The sequence below is a fragment of the Chamaea fasciata genome, unplaced genomic scaffold (assembly GCF_029207755.1).
Source record: "Chamaea fasciata isolate MVZ Bird 193981 ecotype frontalis unplaced genomic scaffold, bChaFas1.0.hap1 SCAF_3, whole genome shotgun sequence".
Classification (NCBI taxonomy): Eukaryota; Metazoa; Chordata; class Aves; order Passeriformes; family Sylviidae; genus Chamaea; species Chamaea fasciata.
This window is the reverse complement of record NW_027094088.1, coordinates 82,211,437-82,223,527: the sequence shown is the minus strand read 5'-3', so window position 1 is coordinate 82,223,527 and position 12,091 is coordinate 82,211,437. Positions and strand designations below refer to the sequence as shown.

Here is a 12,091-nt window from a genome sequence, read left to right as displayed (position 1 = left end):
CAGAAAGATTGACTGCCCTCTACTTAAAAACCAGCTGTATTGTGAAAAGCCTAACTGCACCTAATGCATCTGACTTCATTTATCATTTCTTTTCTCTTTCGTCCTCCCTCCTCAGCCACCTCAACCAAGTATTAGTAAAAATTTCTCCGGGCTGTCAAGCATTACAACAGGCTGCCTAGGGAAGTGGTGGAGTCACCATCCCAGAGAGCATTTAAAAGCCGTGTAGATGTGGCACTGAGGAACACGACTGAGAGGTGGACTTGGAAGTGCAGAGTTAATGGTCGGAATCAACGATCTTAAAGGTCTTTTCCAGCCAAAATGAGTATGTGATTCTATGCCTCTACAGACTCCATTTTTGGCCAAGAAGCCTTATCACAGCCTTTTCAGTACAGTTTGTGCATAGAATATATTTCTTCAAACAAAGATAAACTCTTAACTGGTGAGCTTGGCTCACAGAGTTTCCACTAAAAGGCAGCTTCTATTTTCAATGCAGTGTTAAAGAAACACAGTTCTAAAGTTTCACGTTCCCATTTCCGACGGCGACCTCTGCCACCGGCACCCTGACCAGGCCCAGCTGCGGCCGGACTCGCTAAAAGCCTGTCCACTGCCCCGCTCCCTTCCTTCCCTGGCGGAAGCACCTTCAGATGTCTCCCCCGGGGTGCCATGGCTTCCCCCTTCCTGCCCCTTCCCCACTGAGGCGGCCTTTGCAGCCAGCTGGCCTTCGCGCTGCCCTCTCATCCTAGCTCCGGCCGCGGGAAACGCGGCCGGCGACTCGGCGGGCTCTGCCGACTGCCGCAGGGAACAGCCGCGTTCGGCCCACATAGACACGAGCGGGAGCCAAGGGCCCTCCCCGAGGAGCTGCCACCGCCGCACCGCGGGGCCGGGGCCGTGCCGAACGCCAGCGGGGCCGGGGCCGTGCCTGGCCCCGTTCTGGCCCCGGGCCATGGAGCCGGGGCGCGGCCCCCGCGGCGCGGCCGCCGCCGCTGCAGGTGGGTCGGGAGCGCGGGGCTGTCCCGCTTCCGGGGAGGCTGTGAGGGGGCTCCGAAAGCGGAGCGCCGGCCGGCCCGGGGAGATGCCCCCAGCCCGCGGTGTTAGTGGCCTTTGGGGACATCCACCATGTGCAAACCTGCCCAGGGGTGCGGGTCTGGGGGCTGCCTCGGACAGCCCCCTGGTTCTCCTGGAACAACCACCTGGTTCCCCTGGGACACCTGCCTCGTCTCTGCGCGGGAGGCCTGCTGTGGGCAGCCTCAGGTGATCCAAGCGCAGTTTCCTGAGGAAAGGTTGAGTTTATTTGGGAGGAAATGGGAACCATCTCATGGAAGTTGCGCTGCTTTGGTTATCAATTATGAAGAAAATGGGCTGTTAGTTACTTGTTTCTGTTTTTATAAGTTACAAATCTGACGTTTTCTCCTGTCCATTTCACCTAAGTCGCAAGGAAAAACACTGCTGTTGTGAAGTTTTGTTGGATGGATGCTGGGATTCAATTAATGTTGTTAATGTTCCTGTTAAAAAAAGGTTATGTGAATATGTAGATGTAATGTAATATCAAAGAATTATCAAAGTTATCAATATTTTTACCTGATTATTTCTAATGTGAGTGAATTGAAATGATGTTTTTTGATTACTCTGACTTTAGGAATTCAGTAATTATAGGGCTTAGTCACTTGCATTTCTCTCATTCATCGATGGAAGAAAGTAATGATTAATTTTATATTATCACAGAATGGCCTGGAGTTCTAAGTCCTTGAAGATCAGATGTTCTAGTTCAAACCCTCTTGCCATGGGCAGGGACACCTTCCACTAGACCAGGTTGCTCAAAATTCTATCCATCCTGGTCTTGAACAGGGATGAAGTTTAACCCCAGCTGCCAACTAAGTACCACACAGCCTTTTGTTCAGTCCCCCTCACCCCAGCAGGGATAGTCATCAAGAAAAGGTAAACCTAATGGCTTGAGATAAGAATAATAATTGAAAAAAAATATAATAGTGATACTAAGTATGCTAATAATACAATTAATAAGAATTGTAAGGAAAGGAAGAGAATGTAACAGAACCCAAGAAAAACAAGTGATGAACATGGTTGCTCAACTCCTAATAATCAATGCCCAGCCCATTTCTGAACAGAGATCCCAGTATTCCTTTGGCCAGTTTGGATCACCTCTCCTGGCCTTGCTCACCTCTCAGTTTTCAGTGCAGCTCCTCAGTAGCAGAGCATGACACTTTATAAAGTCCCTGATTTAAGGTGAACACTACATAGCATCAACCAAAACATCAGGATGTTATCAGCCTCATTCTTATACTGAATCCAAAACCCACAGCTTTGTGCCTGCTACTAAGAGGAAAATGTCCCAGCTAAAACCAGGACTTGAATCCACAGCTTCTCCAGGCAATCTGTTTCAACGTCTCATCTCCCTCACAGTTAAAAATTTCTTCCTAGTATCTAATCTAAATCTGCCCTGTTTCAGTTTAAAGTCATTCCTTCTTGTCTTGCCCTTGTAAAAGTCCCTTTCTAGCTTTCTTGTAATACCCTTGTGTGCTGAAAGGCACACTGGAGCATTCTCTTCTCCAGGCTTCATAAACTCAGCTGTCTCAGCCTGTGTTCAGAGGAGAGGTGCTCCAGCCTTCTGATCATCTTCATGGCTTAGATGTTGTCTTAATTTGAATAAACTAGTGATTGAGCCAAATTAAAGTGTAAAAAGGTGCTTGTCTATGGACTTGGCTGTGAATTCTTGCCAAGTCTTTTTGGTGGTTTGCTGTCTTTTACAACCTCCAGTGCTTCATAGATTAATATTTAGACGCTACGTATTGAAGTGTGGTTATAGTTATGTTAGTATCTATAGTATGTGTAAGGATTCCTTCTTTATTGCATGCTGTACACTTTTTAGAGTATTGGATTCCTAGCAGTATTTCCTCTTTTCCTTGTCCTCTATTACAAACATTTCTTTTCTTCTGAACAATCTCATTTTTCTTTCTGCCTATACTAAATGTCTGTAAGAAACCCAAACCCAAGGTTTTTAAGATACAGTGGGTGCATTCTGGAAGGTTATGAGTATGAAGTAGTATCACTGAAAGATACTGATCTTGTAGATTTAAAAACTTGTGGAACTGTTCAGGTAAAGGCTGGAAGTGTGAAACTGAAAAGGAAATTATGGTGATATTTTAGTCACTATATTTTAACATGGGAAGAGGAGATATGCAAAACAGTCTTCATATAATCCTCCAAACTCTTGATGATTGCCTTTTTTTGAACTTGGCTTTGAAATCCTTCATTCAAAAGCTAATAGAGTCATTGCAATAGGTAAAACTGGGGAGATAAGGACTGCATTCTTGTTCTAACTTGGCAGTGTGTAAAAGCTGGGATTGTTTTCCACAGTCCCTAATGCCTACTGTAAATTCATTCTTGATGTAATTATTGTTAGCGTATATGACACTTTGTAAGAGAATAAGGGTCCGGATTTCATGGTTTCGCAAGTTTGATCTCATAAAGCTATAGTGAAAAGTGTATCCTCAGTTCTCAAACCAGACTCACACCCAGATGATTAAGTGAGCACAGTTCTGTTTTGGTAGCGGAAGAAATCTGTGCTGACATAAGAATAGGTAAATTTACACCACTGAGTTATACTTTAATTTCTGAACAGCAGGTTTTATAGAATAAATTCCCTATTCTGGAAACATATTTGTGTCTTTAGTAGTCAGAATAGTGAAGAGAAACATGGTGATGGTACAGTGTGCCAGATTCATTCTATGTTGTTGTGAGTGACACATAAAAAAGGCCTGTTGGAGGAGAAGAAGGAGAGTTACAGGGAGAATTCTCAGCTTGCAGGGAGAATATATACACAATCTAAAACTACCATAAAACTCAGGCTTAAATAATTGTTTTCAAATGATCTTGTTGAAGAGTGAGGCAAAGAAACTTTGAGGAGCCAAACTGATTTTTTTATGCTCATGTAATTCTGAGTGTACTAGATGTTTCTCTTGTCTTTAATTTGCACCTGTCTGCTATTTTGTGTGTTGTAATATGTTCACAGGGGTGTTCTCAAAGACTTTTTTCCATGACTTTAGGGTTTTCTTCTAGAAAGCTTCCACCCCCACACCCAGAAATATCAAAAAGATCTAGAATTACAAACTTCTTTTAAGGGGTACTACTCCCAACCTTGCAAAATTCCTCGTTAGTTAGGTGCCTTCAATAGGTCTTTGAAGGTCTCAGCTTTAGCTGCCTGTGGTGCTCCAGCTCATCTCACGGCAGCTGGCTGTCCACAGTACATGTGTGTGCATCTGTTGCAGTCGTCTTAACACTCTTTGTAGTCCATGGGGGGAAACAAATGTTTCTGGGTCATGACTTTACCACAAAATGTACAAATGACTTGGCTTATTTTTAACATTTGAAATCTCTGTTTCTGCCCACTGATAATAAAAGAAGTCTACACAGCTAGCTCAGTTGTAGCCATCTAATCTGTAGGTTTCTGTAGTTAAGAGGAAATAAATCCTACGTCAGAAATGTTACTGAAATCCTGAGGAATTATGATTGCTTATGTTCTTAAATTCTCAGAAATGGTTATAATTGAGGAACATTATAATGCTAAAATGTTTTTTTCAACTCATTCATGTTATTTGGATTTGGAGAATTTATACTATTTGATTTTAGAAGCTAAAATTATTTAAAAGTCAGAGTTTGAAGAAATAAATCATGCTACATTTAAGTTTCCTTGTGTTTTTGACATAAAGTATTGTAAATATTTATTATTTTCAGTATTGTTTTACCATTCTGAGTTCATTTGGAAAAAATATGCTAGAGTTATTGTTAGTCTTATTGTAGGAAAAGCAAGTTCTTCCTGCATTGAGTATGGTCACAATTTGTATCTTTGTGTATTGTGAACATAGGTTGTTTAAAGATGACACTGTGGAGTAGCCCTGGTTTATTATGCATTTTCACAATAAAAGTTGCTTAATTGGAACACAAGGCATACTTCAGTTCATCTTGATTATGTAGCTGTCCTATTATCATTGTTTATTACATACACAAATGACATTGTGCTAGGCATACCAATTAAATCAAGTTTATTTTATTGTTGCTTAATGTTGTGGCCATATGCGTCTGAACTCAGCCCAGTTCCGCTAGAGCAATTGCTGCATTTTGTGCTCCATCATAATGAGTCAATGTCTTGGTTTCTATTGTATAAAGCAGATGAGGTTACAAAGGTGTGGGTAATTTTTTCGCTTTTATTTGTACTGTGTAATTGACAGACTAGTTAAAGTCCTGGCAAAAAACCAGTTTTTCCTTGAATGTTTATGCCTTTAAGGACAGATCATTCTCTTAAATTTAGAAGGAAAAGCATTTTTTTAATATATTTAGGTCTGTTTGAAGATTCTTAGCTGTGTAGTAGTGGTGACTGGCAATTTGTTTCTGTCCTGACAGCTCCTCTTATTTTTAAATAAAAATTTCATGTGTGGAGAAAACTGAGCCCTGGAATGGCCTGGAAGTTACATGAATTACAGTCTGTTTTGTATCTTATGCTATTAATTTTTAAAATTATTTTATAAATTTATATGCTAGTGGTCTGAATAACAAATGAGTGTCCTGATGTAATCAATAAGGTTTTGTCTATGACATTTGCAGCAGTTTCCTCCATTATTAGCCATTAATTTCATGGCCAAACTTGGAAATCTCACCTAAGGTCTATAATCCTTTGACATTAATGAGTATTACTCTAGTGTTAAATTATTCCAGGTAAGTTTAGGTTTTGGGTTTGATTTGAGGTACCCTATAATTTTTAATCATAGCAAAACTTAGCTATCTTCCCCCCATTTCTCTGTGACTTACCTGTTTCCAAGGTCAGTGAGAAAACTGTATGTACCACTCAGAAGAGTAAATGATATAAAATTCACCTCCTTTATCCATAAACATCCCTGAAAGAATTCTTAAAAGCTCTAGAGTTGAGGATTCACCTTCTTCTGCAGATGGCCGATTCTTTGAGTCATTAACCGTTAACATTTCAATCTCTCCACGTGAGCTGCATCAAATGCAGCTGCAAAACAGGACTGGCAGTTTGGTGGATTAGAGTTGTGCTTATGAATCAGATTTATCCTGGTTCTTTCTTTTATCCTGTTTCCTGCTTGTATCAAAGGTCTTCAATGGATCTTGCACCACATCTCATTTCCCCTTGGTTATGTTACACAAAGCTGTGTGGGACGGTTCATCACTTCTTTTGTAATTATTTCAGCAGGTGGATAATTGCTCAGCAGTCTTCCATGGCTAGGATCTCAGCAGGTGTGTGTTCTCAGTACCCTCTCTCTGCATGAGAGCTGGAAGCTGGAAGCATGGGATGTCATTCATGTGTTGAAGTCTGTGGACTTAGCCCTGTTCAACAGTACTGTTAACCTATCGTGTCCTCTGAGTGCTCTTCCAATATCAGTGTGTGGATTGAGGGGTTTGCATAGGGAAGCTGTCACCAGGTGATACCTGTTGTTAGGGTGCTGAGTCCTGCTTCCAGCAGAGTCTGCAAGGGATTACTGGTTCTCTCCTTAACACTAAGTTATCACAGGAATGGAGCTTTGGATAATTCCTGAACCTTTCTCTTTATGTCAGACATATTTTGGCATTAGCTGCTAAGAGTTAGACTGGTGACTCCTTTCTACTTTTGATTTGGTACTATTCTCAATCAAGGAAAGTTTTTGGTTTGGTTCTAAAATTTTTTTCTGCCCAGCCAGTGCTGTAATTTCTGTGCTGATAGGAGCAAAAAAATTATTGATAAAACTCTGTAGCTGCCGATATGCTTTCAGTGGAATATATTTGGTGGTTCAGCACTTCCTGAGAGCAACAGATTGCTGTGCAATTTTTGCTAATGCACAGTTGGCCAGCATCCCCATATTTCTAATAGTGTCATCCGGTGTGTTATTTTCTAGGAGACTTACATAGTAGTTTCTGAGAGAGCAGTTGTCCCTTTAGGAATATGGTGAAAAAACTCAATCAACTCTTGGAACTTCTGCTTTTCAATACACAAACTTCTCTTTTCCTAATCAGAAAAGAAATGGGAAGAGATGGTGATAGTGTCAGTAACAGAAAGCAAGTGAAAGAGCTGTATATTCTCCATAAAATCTTTAAGAAATTCATTCTCTCTGGAAATGCATGCAGGAATATTGCTATTAGTTATTAATTATCTGTTTTTAAACAAGAGATTTTGTGATTCCAACAGAATGACTTCTCAAAAAACTGTGCTGTGTCTTGTTCCTGAGAAGAACCAGCTGTGTTCTGTGGTCTGTCCTGCTGTTGGGGTGTTGTTTTTTTTTTTGTAGCAGCATCTTTGCAAGTAATTTTTCCCCGAGAAGGAGTATATTTTTTCCTTCAGAGTAAGAATAGCTCCCTAAAGTCATTCAGTGTAAGGCACTCCTACAGTAGAAGTGAGTTTGTATAATATGTTAAAGAGGAAAAGCCTCCCTCAAACTCCAAATTGCATGAATTCATTAATTAAATGAATGCCTTAAGTGTTAAGGTGGAATGGTGTTTAAGATTCTCAAAACAAAATTAGGTAATAGTTTGTGACTTGCTAGGGATACATCTACTTTAAAAAATAGCATTTTGGAATGTTGCACTTGAAAGATCCATTTGCTTGTCTCCATTGTACTGCTACCTTATGCACTAAGTTTTTTGTTATGCTTAAAACACAGTACCAAAGTAGCATTTCCCACTCATAGTGTAATGGTAATATGTCAGGTAATATGGGAAAAACAGGAAGCTTCCTTGGTGTCTCCTTGGTGTTTCCTTGGTGTTAGTATGTCCTGTAAGGAGAAACAGAATAAGATAAAAAAGGCGTTGGTGGTGACTCTGATGATAAAAGGCACCTGAGCATCCATGAAATGCTGGAGTAAATACCACTCCCTGGCCCATACTGGAATGTTGTTTGCAACTTCCGTGAATGTAATTTAAAGGAAAGTACTAATAGTGACAAAGAATGTTATGAATCAGAAAGTATGTGTTTGTCCTTAAAAGCAAGATGAATCAGAAAGCTGTGTCAGAATAGTCTCTGCAGGTACCAAAATGTTAGATGATCAGTGTAAGACATTTTTCTGCCTACCCTAATTTGTCGTTCTGCTCTGCACAGGGACTTTGTAAGAATGGAGGTTGACAGACACTGTTTGAGTAATATCTGGGTGACATTTCTGTTGATGGGAAGCACCTTTCAGATTCAAAGCCAAATATTTTGGATACCTTACTGTTACTATTTAATCTTCTTTCACTGTGGTTCCGTGTATTTCATTTTATTCACAGCTTTGAAGGCAGTTCAATTACTTGCATGCTTTTGTATTTGTAAACATTTCCTTTGATGTCATAAGGCAAGCAAAAGTCTTACACCAGTTAGCTGTCCTACAGAGATGCTAATCCTTTGAGAGAATCAATTTCTGCTTTTCACTGAAATTCTAGGTATAAATTGAAAAGTTTTTGAAATGGATTTTCTTTATCAGAAATTTTGCAAAAGTACCATTTAATTTATAACTGCATTAAGTAAGGGATATATAGTATAGTTCAATTTCTACAGGCTTACTATTTAATAAGCTTTAAGAATGCACTGGTGGCTTAGATTAGGTGATTCTGCCCTGACGCACGACAGGAATGGAGTGTTTCAAGTGGAGAAGAGTAGCTTAAAATACAGCTGTAGGTAAATGGATCCCAAGGAATTGTTGCACTCTTGTCCTTTGTGCTCTGTACTGTGTAAAGTGCTAACTGGCTGCTGTGTCTGAATTGACAGTGTGCAAGGAGTGCACAGGGATTGTCTGTGCATTTCAGAAGTATTTGAAAGGTGAAAGAGATACTTAAAAAGCAGTTCCTTCTGTAAGTGTCCCTGATGGATAAATAAATGTAGGGTGATTTATGACTTACTATCCAAAGTCAAATAGAACCAGAGGAAGAAATCTGCTTTGTGATAGCAGATGATCTGGTGAAAGGATGACCAAAAATACCTTTTTCAAACCTGTGCTGTGACTCTTTCAGAGCTGCTCAACACAACTTATTAGTGCTTAACTTGCAGTTTTGATGGATAACAAGAGAAAAATAGCACTGTGAAAAAATTGTATATATCAAGGTCAGGGCAAAAGTATAGGAAGTGATTTTTTTTTCTTCTTAAATTATTATTTTGGGACTGATATTTTTTTCAGGAAAAGAATACATCAAACAACTGAATGAAAATGGTGTGGAATTAGGAAAAAAAAAGTGACTTTGCTAATTAGATGGGCTGGTTAATATTAGTTGGCTTTAATTTCATTTTTTTTCTTTCTCTGCTCCTAGGCCCTGTGCTGTTGCACATGATGTAATCATCTGTTTAAATATTTTGTTTCTCTGTCTCTTACAATGCCTTTTGCCCCATCCTCACTGTTTGTAACAAAGCTTATAAGACTGTCTTCTTTGCTTACCTTACTAGCCGCTTTCATCACTTTGAAGCTGTCTGTTCAGCTTTCTGCAGGCTTGAGGCTTAATGTAGACTTAAAATTTCAAGGGCCCCAATACCAGGTGTCCAAAACCAGAGACAACCGCCAAGTTTTACCTTTTGAACACTGGGACCTTTTGGTACACTTTCATGAAATTTTATGTATTGTATTTAAGCATAAATAACCCCAAATGAATTCTTGTGTCATGGGTTTAGAATGACCATGTATTATATGTATTGTATTTAGGCATAAATGACCCCAAATGAATTCTTGGGTCATGGGTTTAGAATTCTTTTGTGGGGGAGGGAGTATCAGGATGGGGTTTTTGAGGTTAGTATTCTTACTTTTTTCATCCTTGTTTTAGTGGAGATAATATTTGCAGTGAAAATTTTGCTAGGATAAGCCTATTTGAAGTGCTTACTATTTCCACAGTCATTCTCAAATGCTGGCTGAATTTTGTTTTTATAGCTGAGTGCAGCTCCTGTATGTTCTCACATTGTGCGCAGATGCTTGTATTTCTGTTCTCCTTGATATTTTAGTAATGCACTTGTAATGAAAAGATTGGTCTCACTGTTGAACAATTTTCAAAGCCAAGAAAATATTGTGCATCATTTCCTTAATGGAGTTATAGTGAAGTAACCTTTTTGTTTTCTGTTTTTCTAATGCAATAGAAATCAAAGATGGAAGAGAAAATCAGATCTCTTACTTGAAAATATCAAAACTAGCATTGGCTTTTGCAATTATCCACTCAAAACCACCAGGGAAGAGTTCCAAAGAGTACACAGAGTACCTTGCCAAAGCTGTATCTGAACAAGATTTTGGATTGAAATGGAAAGTGGAAGTGCTGGAGGCTGAAGTTCTTCGATTACGACAGGAACTTCTTTTGACCAGGATCTCTCCAAGATTCTGCTTGGAAAACAGTAAGTCAGTCAAATAATTTCTGGCTATGTTGCAATAGCAAGGAACCAAACAGCTTTCATGTTACCTGTACCATTTCTTGTACCTAGATGTGAGAGTCTTCAGTGTACAGTTTTTTGGTTTTTTTTCCCAAAGTTCTGAGGTAGTGGAATACTTAGTTCACTTGTAATGGGATTGTGCTTGAGAATTTGATGCTTACGGAGAATTTATATATTTAACCTTCAGAATCAATATATATTACACAAAAAAATTGCATACAAAAATGCCGATACGCAATGTTACCCTATAACCTTGGACATAGTAGTTTGTAAGAAAAAGTTTGTATTTACATTTGAAACATGTCTTAAAGACATATTGCCTATTTTTTAACCACCCTACAGATTTTAAAATCAGAATTTAAGCCTAAAGTGTTGGAAGCAGTAGTTCCCAAAATGTGTAACAGGAAGGTAGGCAGGCAAGGGACTGTATGTCTGTTGTTTCTGTGAGTGTATTGTGACTGTGGATACTGTGCATGTTTTTTTATGGCATATGGTAAAATATTGTGAGTCTGATACCGTTGGATTCAGGAAAGCTTTTAGTCAAAGAAGATTAAAAAAATGATGGTCTCGAACAGCACTGTTTCTCTGACTTGTGCATGTATACTAAGTCATGCTCAATTCAAGATATTGGTGGCACTGTGTGAACTTGGAAATCAGGCAGTGGAGGATTTCTACAGGCTCTGGGGAGATACTTTCCTGAGAGATGGAGGTCAAAACGCTCTGGGCTGAAGGAGAGAGAAAGTTCACTGCTGAGGAGATTTCTAAAATCTGGATGTATAGCTAATTGCTTTATGACTTGAGATTTTTAGAAGGTTCCGTGGTGGAAAACTTGATGAGGCTTTACCACACTGCCTTTGTACTGAAACAGTAGTGTCTTTGTTGCCTTGCCTAAAAATTTCTAATCTGTGATTTGACTGATGGGGGGATCATTAGACTTTAGCAGCTTTAATGGTTTATGTGTTTAATTAGTATAATAGATCTTTCTCTACAGAGAAGTGATTTAATGACTATTCTTACTTTGTTAATGTCTGTGTGTCTATTTTCTGCAACCTGTTGCAAACAGAGTAAAAGTAACTTTTAAGATGCAGTTTCCAACAAGTGTCTTATGTTTTGAAGAACTGACTGCATATTATTGGGAGAAATTTATAAACATCTAATGTTTGGAGAGAATATTCTAGTTCAGGATTGAGCAGAACACAGCAAACGCTACCAATTAGCAAAACATAGCAAACAAAATCAGTTCACTTGCAACTTCTGTATTCCAAGTCTAATTTTTGAAAGATTCTCTAAACTCTAAATTTTAATTGTGAAATAGGCAGAGAAAACTGTCTCTGGCAGATAACGCCTCTTGCAGAGGATCCTTATTTTCATTACCCTAATCACACTGGAGTTTGTTCACAGACTTAAAATGTGGTAAATCTTTTCTAGTTTTCAATGTCTTACACCTGCACTGTTTCTACTGAGTGTGCATTCATGACTACAGTTCCACTTGGTCACTTGCTTTTGAGTAAAGAAAGATTGTTACTAGTACCTGATGGAATATTCTGTTGGTGAGATCTTTACAGTCCTTAGGATATCAAGTTGATGTTGTACATTAATAGTAGTAGAACATTTGTGGTTGACATGTATGCAAAGATTGTTGCAGAAGCAAGGCCTACCTGAAACAGGGGCCACTACACCACTGCTATCTTCTGTCCCAAGATAAAAAACAACACC

At 39.2% G+C, this 12,091-nt stretch overlaps 1 protein-coding gene across 1 annotated transcript in view; it reads left to right on the top strand.

Moving 5' to 3' along the window:
• Positions 1 to 821: 821 nt before the first annotated feature.
• Positions 822 to 12,091, top strand: part of MEI4 (meiotic double-stranded break formation protein 4) — a 74,422-nt gene continuing 63,152 nt past the window's right edge. The window contains exons 1-2 of the mRNA XM_066180540.1: positions 822 to 989; positions 10,091 to 10,339. Coding sequence (XP_066036637.1) covers positions 944 to 989; positions 10,091 to 10,339 — 295 coding nt within the window. The 5' untranslated portion in view covers positions 822 to 943. The remainder of the gene's footprint in view (positions 990 to 10,090; positions 10,340 to 12,091) is intronic.